The 18,732-nt window shown below is 36.4% G+C and overlaps 1 protein-coding gene across 2 annotated transcripts; it reads left to right on the forward strand.

Moving 5' to 3' along the window:
• The first annotated feature begins 1,180 nt into the window (after positions 1–1,180).
• Positions 1,181–9,598, forward strand: LOC115929016 (caveolin-1-like). Of its 2 annotated transcripts, none has more exons than XM_030997043.1 (4): positions 1,181–1,516; positions 6,300–6,436; positions 7,367–7,459; positions 8,417–9,598. In XM_030997043.1, the coding sequence occupies exons 2-4, from the start codon at positions 6,323–6,325 to the stop codon at positions 8,687–8,689; spliced, it is 480 nt and encodes a 159-aa protein (XP_030852903.1). In that variant the 5' UTR covers positions 1,181–1,516; positions 6,300–6,322; the 3' UTR covers positions 8,690–9,598. The 2 variants fall into 2 exon arrangements, with proteins under 2 accessions (XP_030852903.1, XP_030852902.1); XM_030997042.1 differs by lacking the exon at positions 1,181–1,516 and adding an exon at positions 3,318–3,477.
• The last annotated feature ends 9,134 nt before the right edge of the window (positions 9,599–18,732 follow it).

Raw genomic sequence — 18,732 nt, forward strand, 5'->3', positions numbered from 1 at the left:
TCTCCTCTCTTTCATCCCCCGTTTCTTTTGTTTCCCACTCTTTTTTCTTCTTTTTTCCTTTTCTTTCTTTTCTTTCTTTTCCTTTCTTTCCTCTCCTCCCTCTTTTTCTTTTTTCTCTTTCTTTCTTCTCTTTCTTTACCTTTCTTTCCTTTTTTTTCCTTTCTTTCTTTTCTTTTCCCTTTCTCTTTTTTCTTCTTTCCCTTTCCCTCTCTTTTTCCCCTCTCTTTTTTTTCCCTCTCTTTTTTTCCCTCTCTTTTTTTCCCTCCCCCTTTTCTCTTTTTCCCGACGGCAGCGCAATTTTACCGACAATATCCTGACAGGTAAGGGGTGTCGCACTCCCCCACCCCCCCCCCTTTGGCGACGCCCCTACATGCATGTGCAGCCCTTTATTTGGCAGCAATTTACGAGTATTCAAAGTATAGTATTCAATATTTAAAGTCCGAACAAAATAATCCAGGGCCAAGTAATAGAAAAATCATTGTGACGTCAATAATAAAAGCAATTAATTCTGAAACACTTTGTAATATTATGTTTGATGTCGTTGTGTTTTTGATTGATTTTTGTTGTTGTTGTTGTTGACAATTTTCAGTGCAGTTGAAGAAGTGAAAATGAGAGTGTTTTTTTTAACTTTTAATGTCATGTATTTGAAATAATGCTATCCGATCGTTGGAGGCTAACTATTATTGCTCAAAATGATAGATAGCTACATGTATACATCGGGGGTACAGAAAATAATACACAAGGATGAGCTGGCTGCATGTGGGGTTGAGAAGAGGATGAGGAAGAAGAATCGCGCATTAGAATTGAGATATGCATGAAAGGGCATAATATCATATTACATTTTGAGTCAGAACTCTAGAATTATGGGCGTCACCAAGACTCGCACTCGGCTGGGGCTCTTCTCCTACTAGAAGACTCATACACCTTGCCATTCTTATATTACAGTTCATATGATCATAAGGGACCTTAATCTGAAATATTTATAGTACTTTATTGTAACGTCTGACCTTGTTTCATTTTCATTATGGTCAGGGCATTGTTTCACGAAACCGAAATAAGTACAAGTTCATCGATATCCCATTGAAACGTGTGTTAGTTACAACGAGTTTCGATGGGATGTCGGTGAATGTGTAATTACGACAGTTTCGTGAAACGCTGCCCTATAGTCGTGAGGTCAAAACAAATAGGGGGAAGGCCAATTGGAAATTTTCACAATAGCTCCGACTCCGAGTATGTATAAATCGACCGTATACACACCAAATCGAAGTTCACGTTCGTCATAATAGTCCTCACAATACGACGAAAATTTTGTCCGGTTCATCAATGGAATCGCTCCATGGTAACCAGTATACATTCACAGGCTTTCGTTTTGGCACAGTTCAAGCCAGATAAATCGTATCAAGAGAGTCAGCGGTATAAAACCATCTTTGATCACAAGTCGAATTTTCTGGAAAAAGGGAAATTATTTTGCAGTAATCTGACTATCAACTATACAAAAAGAAGGGCTTAATACCAGGTAAGTCAAGGTTCTCTTCGGTTTTTATGTAATGGAAGTTAGGAGAGAGAGAGTGTGTGTGTGTGTGTTTGCGTGCGTACGTGTACGTGTGGATTTGACTAAATTATCAGCGTTGGTTTCTATTTCAAACGTATACGTGTACTAGGGTACACGTATACGTCGTAGTACTTATCTTACTATCCTTTTTTTTAATTTTTTACTCCATGTTAAATATTCATACTTTGCTTTCCTGTTCGTCTATTCCTCGTCTCCTATATCAGTGTCTAGTCTTCATTTTATTTTAGTTTATTCAAATTTCCACATCATTAATTTTTGTGACATAATTATCATACATAATTATGAAGGAGGCGCGATGGCACAGTGGTAGAGAATCTTTTTCGTAACCGGGTGGTCCAGGGTTTGATACCAAGTCGGTGCACTGATGCCGTTTGGTCAGGCATTTATCCTCATTACCAAGTCCCTCGGAGAGGATCTTAAGCCGCCGCGCCGGTCCCCTTGTTACTTACTTACAAGCATACACATGGTTTGTAAACACAAATCACCAAACCTTCAAGAAACATAATAGAAGAGACTATGTATTGTGGCAGCATTATAACAACTGAAGAAACATAGTTGTACATATTTATATAGGTCTATGTTACATACATATTCAAAAATTCGACGGCTTCATGTAATATTATTTTAAAGTACAAACATGACAAAAGACAATCTTTGAGGTAAAATATGAGGGAATATTAGATAGAAAAATAAATGCACCCACATTTTGAACTAGAGAAAATCTGAATGTAGAAAAGTCGGTATTATACATTTTCCTGAGTCGAGCAATCTTCTGTCTCTCTCCCCCTCTCTCTCTCCCTCTCTCTCTCTCTCCCTCTATCTCCCTCTCCCTCCCTCTCTCTCTCTCTCTCTCTCTATCTCCCTCTTCCTCTCTCTCTCTCTCTCTCTCTCTCCCTCTTTCTCTCTTTCTCTCTCTCCCTCTCTCTCTCTCTCTCTCTCTCTTTCTCTCTTTCTCTCTCTCCCTCTCCCTCTCTCTCTCTCTATCTCCCTCTTCCTCTCTCTCTCTCCCTCTCTCTCTTCCTCTCTCTCTCTCTTCCCCTCTCTCTCTCCTTTCTCTCTCTCTCTCTCTCTCTCTCTCTCTCTCTCTCCCTCTTCCTCTCTCTCTCTTTTTTTCTCTTTCTCTCTCTGTCTCTTATCACCGCGATCAGTGAGAGATCTAAAAACGGTCTAAAGACTTATCTGAATTTTTATTAGCGCACTCTTATGGCATTATAGGGGTCCCTTTTTTGCTTAACATTATGTTCACCTAGATTGACTCTTTCGTCTGTACTAGAGTACAGACGAAAGAGTCGATCAAAATTATAAAATCTGGGCAATGGAATAAATTGGGAAGACTCGCAAGAAGACCATATAAGGGCCCTTAATCTGAAATATTTATAGTACCTTGTTTCGTTGCTTAATTTTCTTAATGGTCAGGGCATAGTTTCACGAAACCGTAATAAGTACAAGTTCATCGATATCACATTGAAACGTGTGTTAATTACAACGAGTTTCGATGGGATGTCGGTGAATGTGTAATTACGACAGTTTCGTGAAACGCTGCCCTATAGTCGTGAGGTCAAAACAAATAGGGGGAAGGCCAATTGGAAATTTTCACAATAGCTCCGACTCCGAGTATGTATAAATCGACCGTATACACACCAAATCGAAGTTCACGTTCGTCATTAGAGTCCTCACAATACGACGATAATTATTACCCGGTTTATTAATGGAATCGCTCTAAGGCAACCAGTATACACTCACACGCTTTCGTTTTGGCACAGTTCAAGCCGGATAAATCGTATCAAGACAGTCAGCGGTATTAAACCATCTTTGATCACAAGTCGAATTTAATTCTTGAAAAAGGGAAATCATTTTGCAGTAATTTGATTATCAATTATACAAAAGGAAGGGCTTAATACCAGGTAAGTCTCGATTCTCTTCGATTTTTATGTAATGGAAGAGAGAGAGAGAGTGTGTGTGTGTGTGTGTATGAGTGGATTTGACTAAATTCTCAGCGTTGGTTTCTATTTCAAACGAAGTGACCCCGTACACGTATACGTCGTAGTACTTATCTTTCTATTCCTTTTTACTCCAAGTTAAATATTTGTTTTCCTGTTCGTCTATTCCTCGTCTTCAATATCAGTGTCTATTATTCATTTTATTTTAATTTATTCAAATTTCCATATCATTAAGTTTTGTGACATATCATTATCAGGCACGTAGCCAGAGTTTGATGTTGTTGTTTTTTTTTGGGGGGGGGCACATACATGTAATCGATCGAGGTAAAAAAGGGGTCTAAAAAAGTTCAACCGATCTTGGAGATTTGTGGGAGGCATAAAATGTTTGCAATCATTCATTTTTCCTTTTTTGTATCTTTCTTTCTTTTTGCCCTCTACTATTTTCCTCCATTACATAATTATATTCTAAGTATTCTTTGTTCATGTTATATTGTAAAACAGCATCTGAGGAACAAACGCTTCAACAAGCTCTGCTTCTAGTTAGTTCCTCTTTTCTCATGCTTTTTCTATTATATTTTTCGTTTCATTGCATATTTTTGTAATATAATTATTCATTGTATTATGTTTTGCATGAGAAGTAAAATCATTTGAAATTGAAATTGAAGTATTTAAAGCTTCATTTAATCGAATATACGATTACAAGTTTTAATGAAAGTAACTTCTGCATCTTTTAGGACTTAAAACTTCTCGTACAATCTGCGACGCTTGCGCGCCAGCCAAAAGTAAATCGTATTGGACTATCCATTAGACTTGAATTTTAATACAATTATTAAGCCTCATTATATTCTTTTTTTTTGTAGATCAGAAATACCGTAAATGTTTGCTACAGACATGCGCCTACGCAGGTTTTTTTTTTTTTTTTTTTTTTTTTTTTGGGGGGGGGGTTAAACACCCCTAAATGTTTCTGTCCCCCCCCCCCCCACAAAAAAAAAAAAAAAAAAAAAAAAAAGAGAGAGAGAGAAAAGACGTTTCTGGAATTCCCGCTGAACTCTTGAAATGATAATTTCACATTTGGAAAATTGTGTAACATTTATCTTTGTGTCTTCTCCAAGTATAATCTTATGCAGCGTGAGCTTTCATGTATCATGTTCTCGAATTAATTAGTATATCCATATACATTTGATGTTTTGTTCAGCGGTGCCTGCTAATTAATTTAGCTCGGGTGACAATAACCAAATGACTCTATATTGGTGCTAATGTATTTGTATACAAATGTCCTCATTCCGTTCCGTTTTAAATTCCCCTTCTAAATTACGTTTTTCTCTACTGCCTCACAGTTTTCAATCTACAACACTTGCGTAGAAACCGGGGGGGGGTGGGGGAATATCGATCCAAACTTTTTTGGCAGAAAACCCCTTATTACAATAATTACTCCTAGTTTAAAGCGACAAAGAACATTTTTTTTCTTTGATTTCACCCAAAGCCCAACCGATACGCTCGCATTTTAAGTTATTATGATTTTGTTTCTCATATAAAGATCTTTTAAGTCTTTCATGATTAGAATTTGTTTTTCATCTTTATTGTAATTCAAGTTTCGCATTTCGACTTCACAAATCTTAATATTTTTGCTCGCTCGCTCACGAATGATGCTCAGACCATCACACTCAACTGCAAAGTATGATGATTAAGCAGTATCTTGGACCATGTAAAGAGAGAAACAAACGATGAAATCATCCCTGATAATCTAATCACAATGTTGGTGCCCCCCCCCCGGCCCCCCCCCCTACTTTGGAAGTCGTATTCGAGGTCCAGATTTAGAGGAATGGCTAGGTCTACTTTCAACGTTGAGGGTGTGTTATTTTATCAGCTGATTGGGTGCGTTAAACGAAAACGGTACAGAGGCTGGACTATCCCCCCCCCCCCCCCGTGGTACGTGCCTGATCATTATGAAGGAGGCGCGATGGTTCCGTGGTAGAGAAGCATTTTTGAAACCGGGTGGTCCAGGGTTCGATACCAAGTCGGTGCACTGATGCCGTTTGGTCAGGCATTATTTTATCCTCATTACCAAGTCCCTCGGAGAGGATCTAAAGTCGCCGGTCCCCTTGTTACTTACTTACAAGCATACACATGGTTTGTAAACACAAATCACCAAACCTTCAAGAAACATAATAGAAGAAACATAACTATGATAATAATTATGGCAGCATTATAACGACTGAAAAAACATGGTTGCACATATTTATATAGGCCTATGTTACATACATCTTCAAAAATTCGACGACTTCAAGTAATAATATTATTTTAAATATCGTAGGAAACATAAAGTACAAAACATGACCAAAAAAAAACCTTTGACGTAAAATATGAGGAAATATTAGATAGAAAAAAAAATGCACCCACATTTTGAACTAGAGAAAATGTCGGTATTATACATTTTTCTGTCTCTCTCCCTCTCTCTCCCCTCCCCTCTCTCTCTCCCTCTTTCTCTCTCTCTTCCTCTTTTTCTCTCTCTCTCTCTCTTTCTCTTTCGCTCTGTGTCTCTTATCACCGTGATCAGTGAGAGATCAAACACGGTCTATAAGACTTCAATTCAATTTTTCAGTTTGGATAAAGTCTTTAATTTAAAAATATATCTCCTTGCACGGGGATCCCAATTTCTGACTAGATTATGTTGAAGCATTTCTATAATAATTATGCGAATAAGTTATGAATGTTCATGTATCATGATGAATATTCATTGGAATAACCTGATTCTTTTTTTCTTCTTCTTTTTGACCAATCTGAAGGAGCAGAGCAATCGAAGAAGATTATGGAGATGATACATCCAGAAAACGGTCCATCGGGAACAGTGCAAGTACCACCTATACAAGGTGTCGACCAATCTGATATTGAAGATGTCTACAGGCTCTCTCCACATGTTACGGTATAATATATAGACACGAATCTAATCGTCCACTTGCCGCTCCCTTACCATAAATAGTGAACCTACAAAAGTACTTTCTTTGGATTTTTTTTTCCTTGGGGAGGGGGGGGGGGGGGGGGGGGGGGGGGGGTATAATCGTATGTGGACCACATACGACCACATAATGTGACCACATAATGTGGTCACAGAACAATTTCGAGTTTCTTGAGTAATTTGAATATCAAAATCAAGTCTTCTGCAAATTATATGCAACATGGGATTGCAACGAGCGGAGGTTGTATAAGGCGTAAGGCGTCTTGGGCCGTTTAATATGACGACAGGTTGAATGTGGCCAGTTGGATTTAAATACAGATTACGAAAAATTCTTTTGAGCAACAAACTTGAGCTAATTTCGGAGGTAACATGGGATCACAAAATTCACAAAAAGATTTCAACAGGAATAATTTGTCCTAGACTGTCGAGACCGGCAGGCAACGAGACTGACAATCTTGGGCTCGCGGGGGGGGGGGGGGGGGGGGGGGGGGCCTATGTCGTTATTGCTCATCTTCTTTTGTGTATGAGACGGCATAAGTTAGTAATTCCAAGTCATTGTGCAAGCCGCATCCTCTTTGAGTTGTTGATGATGGGAAAAGGTCGAATGATATGTCAACCCATTGCCAAGAATAAAGTATTTATTTTACTGTGTTACTAGATTAGAAACCTCTTGAATATGAAATGTTGCTACAGTGAAAATATATTATGAATGATCATAATACCTAAAAAAATGCTTGTTATATAGTTCTAAAAATATAATGGAGGAAGAAATCTAAACTTTTAGTTATCCTCTAACTATTCTTGAGTTTACGGCTTATATTTCATCCAATATAAATGGTAAAATAACACAAAAATGAATTCCAGAATGTTTTCGATATTTTGTTCTTCCTTTCTCAGACTGGCTTTGCAGATACCTTTAAGGAATCCAAAGACATCGTGGGGTTCTCATTCATGGAAAAGGTCAATGGGGCGATCTATAAATACACTCACGTGAGTATTTTCTTAATGATAAAGTAATCGTAGGCGTACAATGTGCGGGCCCATTTAACTGTGCCTGTTTATAAAGATTGAATCCTTATTTCTGTAGAAATTAATTACCGTAATTCTATGATAAAATGAATCAACAAAACTAACCCAATTATAAAATGAATGTTATTGATTTCGTGGTATCTTAATTATTGTTTCTTAGTATCAACGGAATTATTTTTTATGGGATAGAGTGTTTGACACTTGACGATCCATATATCAAAGGAGTTTTAAGATGATTACTTTGTTGTCTTTTTTTAAAAACAAGGTCATTCTCTACTTGCTGACTCAAAATGTAATTTGATTATCATATTGTGCCCTCTCATGTTTATTTCGTTTTAATGCGCATTTCTCCTTCCTCATCTTCTTCTCAAACCCCACATGCAGTTCATCCTTTTGAATTATTTTCTGTACCCCCGATCTCTCACTTCTTTTTATAGCATTGTCTACTTTCTGTTTTGTGACCGTGTTCTCCTGTCATGTAAATGACTCTCTTGTCCCGTTCTCGTCTCTGTTGGTATCCCCCTTTATTTTAATTTCCAGTTTCTTTTTGTAGTTACAAATTTGTTAAATTTAATTAGTCATTATTCCTAACTATCATTTGAGGGGAACACAATATTTATTGTACAAGCATTGATTTTTATTGGACCCCTCTGTTTCCTATAGGCATATGTATTCCTTTGTTGTTGTAAATGATTATAATTTATTTGTATTTTTTTGTTGGTAACATAAATAAATTTAAATGAGTATAAATCTACAAACTTTGGTAGGATTTAAACCTGTCCTGGATTAAAAACAGTGTTGGTATGCTATATCATACTGCCCATTGTCTCTTATGTTCAACTATCGATCCAGTAATCATAATTATAAGCGATAAAAACTCAATCCCGAACTTCCCTCACGCTTGATCTTTCCCATCAGTTCGCTTTTTACGCCGTCCTGAACCTGCTCCTTGCCCCGCTCATGGCGTTCTCGTTTGGCTTGTCGTTCGCGGTCATGCACTTCGCCGTCGTCTGGTTCGTCCAACCAAGCATGAAGTTATACTACGTATGGTTGCGGGTGTTCAATCTAGCCTACGAGCCTGCCCTTCGACTCGTCTGTGACCCCATCCACCGATCCATCGCCTTGATATTGTCTGGAATCAAGGTACAGTTCAAGATGAACAGTTCGGACGTGAAAACAAGCCAAGTTTGATACCTCCCACTATTTTAAGGCAATAGTTTACAAAATGTAACGGTTTAAAAGCACGTTCAGGATATAGGTTCTATATGTTTTTGTTCATTGTGCAGTTATTTTTGTAATGTTAACTAGCACTGCATCATGTATCTTATCGTGCTCAGGCTATTGATCTAGTAATCTCTTTTTATACCTGTTGCGAACTATTCAAATAATGCGAATGCTATTTCCTTCCAGTACATTATCCCATCCAATTTTATTATCGCAATATTACGGAATTCGTAGTATAATGGTTTAATAGCTACCTAACTGATAGAAAACAATACGCTGTATACAACTCACATTGTTCTGACAATCGTTGTTTATCTTGTGGTGTACCTCAAGGGTCGATACTCGGCCCTTAAAAAAAAAATCTATATTAATGATATAATAAAATGCATACCTATCTTTTCAGTATGTAATATTTGCAGACGATCCTACTCTTGTAGCTTCACACCCAGACTTTCTGTTTTTGATTATTGCAATTAATGTCCATTTACAATTCGTGCATTCTTGGCTTTTATGTAATAAATTATCATTGAATGTTCTGAAAACTAAATATGTAGTGTTCCGTAACTCCCACAATAAGTCAGACGTTTATTATATCCATTTTTATAAATAATACTGAAATAGAATTGCTCAACAATTACATATTTAGGAATTGTGTTGGACGAACATTTATCATGGGATCCTCACATTAATTATATTTGTTCGAAATTTCTCGCAATATTGGCTTACATTGTCACATGATACACTTCATTCCTTAAATAATTTTATTTTTGATGTATAATGCCCGGTCTGGGCTAATCCTTATCCCTCAAAATAAAATAAAATACACCGTCTTAAAAAAAGGCATTACGCATTTTTTTCTGTACAGTGCGTCCCAGAGAAACCGAGAATTATCGATGTTTTATCATAACTTAATCACAATTATAATTGATAAATGACACATATTTGTAAAGCTTAGATCCTCCTCTTTCATTTTGATGTAACTCATATAATGCATATTGCACGCATGAGTGATTAAAATGAATATGAAGAGAGGAAACCCAAAAGTCATTTGGCGGACGGTATCTGAAAGAGAAAATCACATTTCTAGAAAATTAAGTTTCTGCCCTTTCATATGACACCTCAATCAGGAAAAATGAGCAAGGAATTACAAAGTTCTGTTTGTTTAAAGTAGTGATTGCATTTCCATAATTTTATCAAACTAATTCGTTTTCACTGGCTGCCTGCCGTATAGCAAAAAACGGAATTAACAAAAGACTTAACTCCGTTTCGTTGACAATCAGCAATGCATGAAGTCTTTCGTCTTCTGCTGATTGTCAACGAAACGGAGTTAAGTCTTTTGTCAATTTTATACTACGCATAACCATCCGGCCCGTGTATTGTTATTATTAACTAATTAATCGATTAACGATCACTATATATTTGTTCAAAGCGGAGCTGAATTGGTATAATCGTATTCAATCTAAATTATAAAATTACCTTCATAGCAATTTTAGGTTCTAAAAGGGCACTAGAAATGTCATAAATAAGAATAAAAGCATAAAAGAATAAAAGGCATTTGCGGTCTTAAAGGGAAAGTCCACCCCCAAAATAAGTTTGTTTCGATAGAGGCAGAATAATAAGAAAATCAGGTGAGTGAAAGTTTGAGCAAATTCTGAATGAAAATAAGAAAGTTATGAATTATTGAAGTTGTGATCAATCAAATACAAATTGGCAACTCTGTGACTTATCATACGAGCTCTCCTTCATTTGCTTTGTGCATAATATTCCATAAAATCATGTTTTCTTCGTTATTGATGACGGAATATATATTTGTTCCTTGCAGGGGGAGTATAGAAACATATTTGCAATTATTATATTTAGGGTGCATGTATGGTTGAAATTTTTCTTGAGGGAAAATGAAAATTTTAGATTTTTTTAGTACTGAGCAAATGGAAGTTGAGCTCGCATGATACGTCATAGAGTTGCCAATTTGTGTTTGATTGATCACAACTTCAAAAATCCTAACTTCCTTATTTTTAATCGGAATTTGCTCAAACTTTCACTGACTTGTTTCTCTCATTTTTCTACTCCTATTAAAACTAACTTAATTCAGGGTGGACTTTCCCTTTAAACAAGAACTCAACTATCCCTTTAAGTTAAATGCAATTTAGTATGTTACTGTCAGCTATCTGGAATTTATATGTTTTTCATTCTTTGTAATGGGTCAACTTATTAAGCCACATAGGCTTTTACTGATACACCTTATTTCATTTTCCAACAACTTGTATTTAAATGTTATTTCTTTGTTTCACATATTTAAGTTGATTTTTATATGTACATCGTAAATATTTATTACTTTTTTTTGTTTTTGCTGACTTTGAAATAAAATGGATCAATCAATCAATCGATCAATATCGAAGAATATTTAAAGTGAGATTTGGAGAATTTATTATACAGTGAATAAATATAGTGTAAGATACAGTCAATGTGTTCCGGGTCCTATCTTATAAAAGATTTGCGATTTTATTTCATAAGACAGGCCCTGATATATAGGCCCTAAACTAAACTAAAATGTGTTATTTTCCAAGCTCTTTTCCCTTTTTTATAATATTTGTTTCAATATGATTGCGTTATATTTTCTTAGTAGCTGATTTGGCAAAGGAGTTGTTTTTTCAACATGGAGCTGTTCATATTTCCATAGGCCGATAGGCATTTCTACTCGCTGACTCAAATATGTATTTTGATGTATTATATTGTGCTCTCTCACGTTTGCACATCTCCTGCCTTTATAATCAAAGCGCGAACCTCTTTCCTCATCTTCTTCTCAACCCCACATGCAGCTCATCCTTTTGTATTATTTTCTGTATCCCCGATCTCACTTTTTTGTATAATGTATTTTGTATTATCATCACCACCACCATCATCATTATCACCACCACCATCATCATCACCACCACCACCATCATCATCACCACCATCACCACCACCATCATCATCACCACCACCGCTATCATCACCACCACCACCACCATCATCATCATCACCACCACCACCACCATCATCACTACCGCCATTATCATCACCACCACCACCATCAACATCATCACCACCACCATCATCATCATCACCACCACCATCATCATCACCACCACAACCATCATCCCCACCACCATCATCATCACCCCCACCACCACCACCATCATCATCACCACCACCACCATCATCGTCACCATCACCACCACCATCATCATCATCACCACCACCACCACCATCATCATCACCACCATCATCATCACCACAACCATCATCATAATCATCATCATCATTATCATCATCACCATCATCACCGTCATCATCATCATCACCACTATTATCCTCTTCATCCTAATCAAAATCATAATTTTCATAAAAATCACCATCATCATCACCACCCCCACCATCATCATCACCGCCATCATCATCATCACCACCACCATCATCATCATCTTCACTACCACCACCATCATCACCACCATCATCATCATCATCACAACCATCACCATCACCATCATCATCATCATCACCACCACCACCACCATCATCACCACCATCATCATCATCATCACAACCATCACCATCACCATCATCATCCCCACCACCACCACCACCACCATCATCACTACCGCCATTATCATCACCACCACCACCATCATCATCATCACCACCACCATCATCATCACCACCACAACCATCATCCCCACCACCATCATCATCACCCCCACCACCACCACCATCATCATCACCACCACCATCATCGTCACCATCACCACCACCATCATCATCATCACCACTATTATCCTCTTCATCCTAATCAAAATCATAATTTTCATAAAAATCACCATCATCATCACCACCCCCACCATCATCATCACCGCCATCATCATCATCACCACCACCATCATCATCATCTTCACTACCACCACCATCATCACCACCATCATCATCATCATCACAACCATCACCATCACCATCATCATCATCATCACCACCACCACCGCCATCATCATCCCCACCCCCACCATCATCATTACCGCCATCATCATCACCATCATCACCACCACCATCATCATCATCTTCACCACCACCACCATCATCATCATCACCACCATCACCACCACCAACACAACCACCATCATCATCATCATCACCACCACCACCGCCATCATCATCCATACAGATTACTATAACAGTCAAAAAAAGATATTCAGATATTTTTTTTATTTATAAGTTTTTCATTCAAGATACAAATGCAATTACATACAAGTTTTTAAATTATATTTTCATAGTTTAAATAGGATTCAAATCTCATGATAAGATACACAAATGAAGAACAAGATTGTGAGCAAATATCTTAATTTACACTAGCAAGTTTGACTTTTTTGTTATAAATATGAAATCAAATAATAAATATATCAACACTAATGCCCAACGTATCTAGATGTTCTAAATCAGTCGGCATGATATCAATACTCTTTCTCTCTCTTGGCAAGCTAAGCTCTGAAATCTAGAAAAAAAAACTATTATTATCATATAAAAAAAGAAACTTCATATAATAAGAGTTATTCAAACAGCATATACAATATTTGAGCCTTCAAATATCACAATCTAAATTTTCACTTTTATAGTATTCACCATAACTAAGCACCTAAATGCTTGAAAATAGAACTGATGTTTGCATATATACTATATCAAAAAAGGACCGTACGGGGGAGAGGGGGTGTCGTATGGTTTTAAGGGATCTCAAACAACATCAAGTTTACTCTAACAAAAGTACAGAGATAATAAAATCAGTAGAATAAACATGTCATTCATAAAGCAATTGACACAACTATTCTGACAGCCAACAAGAATTAAGCTGACTATTGCTAAGGTTATATTGAAAAATTCAAATAACAAATCTCAAACCCTAAACTAACTAATATTGATAAATTTCTTTTCCTCTCATTTTTGAACTGTTAGGTACATTTCCAAAAAGCACCTTCGATTGGAGTGTCTAGATTTTGTGTAGTAATCACACAAAAGCAGGGTAAAATGCTGAGATATTCCTGCTTTGAACAGTCATACATCAAGCCTTGATGGTACCGTTTCACTTGATTTCAAATCAACTTGGTAATAATTAGCTGATTTAAACCATGATGATCCCAAAGCATTTTATTAATATATTGATAGAGCCTTGTGATCCATTCCACTTCATAGTTAAATGGATATGCCCTTACTCTCAAAGGTACAGGTGATGTGGTCTAGTGGATCACAGAGTCTGCGGTTCGAGTCCCGCCACGGCACTAATGTCCTTTGGCAAGATATTAATGTACATTTGCCACTCTCCACCCAGGTGTCAAATGGATGCCGGTAGGAAGGAATTCCTTGAATGCTGCGAGTGCTGAAATTGGCTGCCAAGCAGAGCCGGGTAACAGTTGAAGCGCCTTGAGCACCATGCATGGTGGATATGTGCGCTATAGAAATATCCAATATTATATTATTATTATACCACCAACTTTCATCAAATCCATTATTGAGTTATTGGTATTAAAGGGAGATGGTCGTCACTGGCAAGCTTTCTTCTCTCAGTGCACTTCACACATGTTTAAATAATAATAATAATAATAATAATAATAATAATAATAATAATAATAATAATAGCCTAATAGTCCACTCCAAATTTTATTAAACCGAAATGGAAATTCTTTTTGCCCAATTGATCGTGAGCCCGGCAGCCACTGAGCAGCGCCAGATCGACGTTGCTCTATCCCTTATTGTTGAACGCCAAACAAGGTAGCAACAACTCCCATCTTTTTACGTCTTTTGGTATGACGCGGCCGGGGTTCGAACCCACGACCTCCCGGTTGTGAGGCGGACGCTCTACTGACTGATGTTATTTGTATTATTTCATTTGCTCAATATCATATTACTGTAAAACCAGGATTTTATCACAAGTTGTAGAGTATGGCCATCTGGTGGCAAGAAACTTATGCATCAGGCTCAAGACCACTTGTAAAGTTTGTTTGACAGTAGGCAAAGCATTAAAGATATAGCATCTTATTAACAACAATTAACACTACTGCAGAAGCATTTGTACACAATGCTCACAGACAGATGGTATTTGACATAACTTTACATAGACTGACTGACCTGTGCAGTATTTGACTGTGGTTTGATAGTTTTAATGTAATATGAACTGTTGCTAAGAAAGTCACAATTTTTGTCTTCTTTACAATACATTACATCAATTTCGATGCGGTCCTTATTTTGTGTAATGTCACATTTTTCTTTGCCGTTTACTTGTAATTCAATGTTTTTAACATGTTTCTTTAGTATTTCTCACTTTTCCTTCCGTATCCTTTCTTCTTTCTTTTGCGCTTAGAAACATTGTATGGAGCGCATTATAAATGTAATGTATTATTATTATTATTATGTGAAGTAGACTGTTCTTATCGATTTTTAATATTCGGTGCAATGTGAAAACCATCAAAGTGTGCAAGTGGAACAATTTGTGTACAAACTACCAAAATAATAGCTCTAAAAATGTCTGCATACATTTTGAGATATCCATGGTCACATATCTGCTCCAATGAATGTAAATTATATACTAAAAAGCAATGCATGTATAAATGATTTTCAGAGCAGTTTGCCAAGATCTTTAAATTACTTCTACAATTTTTTCCATTATTTAAGATACCCAGGTTATCATACCAGTAATATATGAGTTTGTCCGAGGTGAAATCTTTGACGAACGGAATGTAGATTATCATAGTGCATGATGGGTAGGAATAGAAGATGTAGTTGCAAGGTCAAAGGTCATCATAAATATCTGACTACAGAAGCACAAGAATAATCAAGATTGTAATAATAGATAATGATCAATTCAACAATGCACTCAACAATTTTTGTTTCACATTTCTGCTAGAATAACAAAGGAAAGACAAACACACATCTTCACATTTGTGAAACTAGCATAAAAACGTGATTGTGCCACATTCCTGTTCCATTCTACACACACCACAGAAGGGCAAGATGCTATGTCATTTCAAATTTGTGAAACTATCCAAAACTGTTGCTTGACATTTGTGCTAAAATCTGTATACAGTACAAAAGCAAGACGACACAAATTGTTGAATAAAATTTCTGCTATAATTTGTATGCAGTATCGGGTATAAGAACAAGATTTTACTCAATTTTGTGAAAACATCATATCACAAAAAATGCTCTTTGACAGTTCTGCCAACATCTGTATACAGAAGAAAAGCATGAAACAACACTCAAACTTTGTCATACTATTATTATATGCCCAAATTAGTGGAATCAAATTTGTCAAAAATCAATGTCCAAATGTGAGACACATTAAAATGGGTGTATTTTTGATTATCTCTATCTACAACAAAGATACAGAGATAAGGGACAATGAAACCCTATTGTCATAAAAGGGCTTTTGGTTTTTTTTCTTCAAGTAACTGCCAGGCTATTTAGGACCATGAATGATTGATTCATTTAGGGTTAGATTATCGCCTACTTCATCTGATCAATCCTGCCATAAACTCTTCATTAAAATCAAATTGATAATCTTAATATTATGTCCTCTTATTTTATTTTATTCCCCCCATTCACTTAAAAGTAAGCTCCAACTTTAGATATCTAAAGCTCATTATTGAATGGATTATAAGAGTAATTTGCACCTTTCTCAAAATTCAACAACTCAAATACGATAATGTATTTGATACTATCTTATCTTCCTTTCAAATTCTTTCAACAAGAAACCTTGGTAAAGAGAGTCAATAGAATTTGAGATCGCTATGCTGCCCATGTCTGCTTTCAAGATACAGGAGTTTTAAACTCTCTTGTAAAGGAACACTGGTAGGAAGAAGCCTTAGATTCTACAAATCCAACACTGCCCTCACATGTTCCAGAATGGTTAGCTCTACAAGTATACAGTATAACCGCTGATAGTTTGTAATCTGATTTTTTAATCTCTTGCCGGGTCAGACAGCAACAAGACATTCTAATGTTGACTGGTCGTCAGACAACGTTGTTTCAAGGCCTGTAGCGCCCTCATGAGTCTCTGATTAGCCAGGTCTAAGGATTGGATGCGAATTTCTTGGGCGTCGATGATCTTTTGTTTGGCTTTGACTGCACCCCTCATCTCCACTTGCTCTGCCCGCAGCTCTTCTTCCACGCACATCAACCTACAGAGGGCAGCAAGCAGAAATATTGTAAGGAAAAACATGCCACAACTTGACAAATACAATGAGCGGTGATCAAATTTTATTTTTGAGTCAATATTTTCATCATCAATTATGAAAAAACAATATTTTGATTGAAATTGTTTCTTTTCATTAGCAATATTTAATACTTTATCATACTCTTTGTTTATAAACAAGCATTTAGTTTGTAGTTTTATGTCTGCAGAAATGGTTTGAGATATTTCACACAATGAATGTATTTTTTCTATTTTAATTACTATGATAGGAATTATGAATTTACATAATAAATAAACAAATGAACTTTCTATTCAAGCATTTATCTTTTTCAAGTTCTATCTACCGGGTATATATTTATAGCTGGTTCTTTATCTAAAATGATAATTATATCTATGTAGTTTATAAATGTACATGGTTGTTTATATAAATTGTGAATATGATTTATAATATAATTCTATATAAGTTTATTTCATGCTTTTCGTTTCAGTACAACTATTGTTTTTTAATCATCTAACTAGCTTTCATTGCCTATTATAGTTATGTGATGTCCGCTGTTACTTGCGATGATTGACTAACAAGTGATACACAGGAAAGGAACACAAGATCTATTATAAAGCATGTTGGCATAGAAACACAGCAAACAATGTTGAATTTCATTCTCACATCTAGCTAATTATTACACACAGAGATGCTGCATTTCAAGTATTGGACAGTTTGTCTGTATGGGGCCAGAAGGTCATTAGCTCATACATACTGTAACACAGAGGTAATGACCTTCTCGCTCTCCACAGACGATTTGAAAGCACACATAGTTTGTTAAAGCCATGCATGTATTGTTGAGGTTTGAAGCATATATGCTGCAAAGAGAGATGGTTATTTGATACTCATCATACATGCAAACTAGCAAAATTAATTAGATATGTTGAGAACCAGAAAGACATTACATCTGTAATGAAATATATGAAGTTAATGTCCTTCTAGTTCTGAACAGACAGGTATTCTGCCTCTTATCATGCACTCTCAAGAGATTCTTCTCACTTGAATACTACATGTCGACTAGCAATGTGTAAGCTGACCCGCAAGAAGGCCTTTATTGCCATTGACAATACATTGCTCTTACAACCTTCTTGCGGGCAGCCCATGACTCTCAGTACTCTAATTATACCCTATACTCCATACTCCCAATCACGCCATACTCCCCAGCCACTTTCAACTCACACCACTGCATTTGTGCTTAAAGGGACATTACAATGCAAGCTATCAAAGTGAAAATAGAACTTAAGTGTGATGGCTACTTTTGGGTTAAAATATTGCTTTAAACGTAAACTTACTTCAGGCAATGAAAATAGAATTGTAGTTTGAGAGAAATTGTCATACACTGATTTTGAGTTGTCTATTTTGAAAAAGATGGGCTGTTTAGACCAGCAAAATTGGATGTCTGCAAAGAGCCACAAGCTCATATCATATTAGCAACTTCTGACTCTCAACAAGAGGAGAAGTCAACAAGAACCTGCTGGAAATCACATTCACTCAAAAACATTACTCATATCTTAAAATGAGAGTTTTCACTTCATACAGGAAAAAAGGTGTACCTATTATTAAAGTCAACTATTCAGACAAAAGCCATGACTGAACCAGCCCCTACTAGAAATACCAACTTATTAAAAGCCATCAAACATTCAACTCAAAACCCCTCAAGTACTTTAAAAATAAAAAGCAAGCTGAATGATAGCGTTAGCATAAAAACACTGTGCCAAATGTTAACACTTTAATTTCTGTGGAAGCTTTTGTAGTAATTAT

Source organism: Strongylocentrotus purpuratus, unplaced genomic scaffold (genome assembly GCF_000002235.5).
Source record: "Strongylocentrotus purpuratus isolate Spur 01 unplaced genomic scaffold, Spur_5.0 spur5_scaffold_4, whole genome shotgun sequence".
NCBI classification, from domain to species: Eukaryota; Metazoa; Echinodermata; class Echinoidea; order Camarodonta; family Strongylocentrotidae; genus Strongylocentrotus; species Strongylocentrotus purpuratus.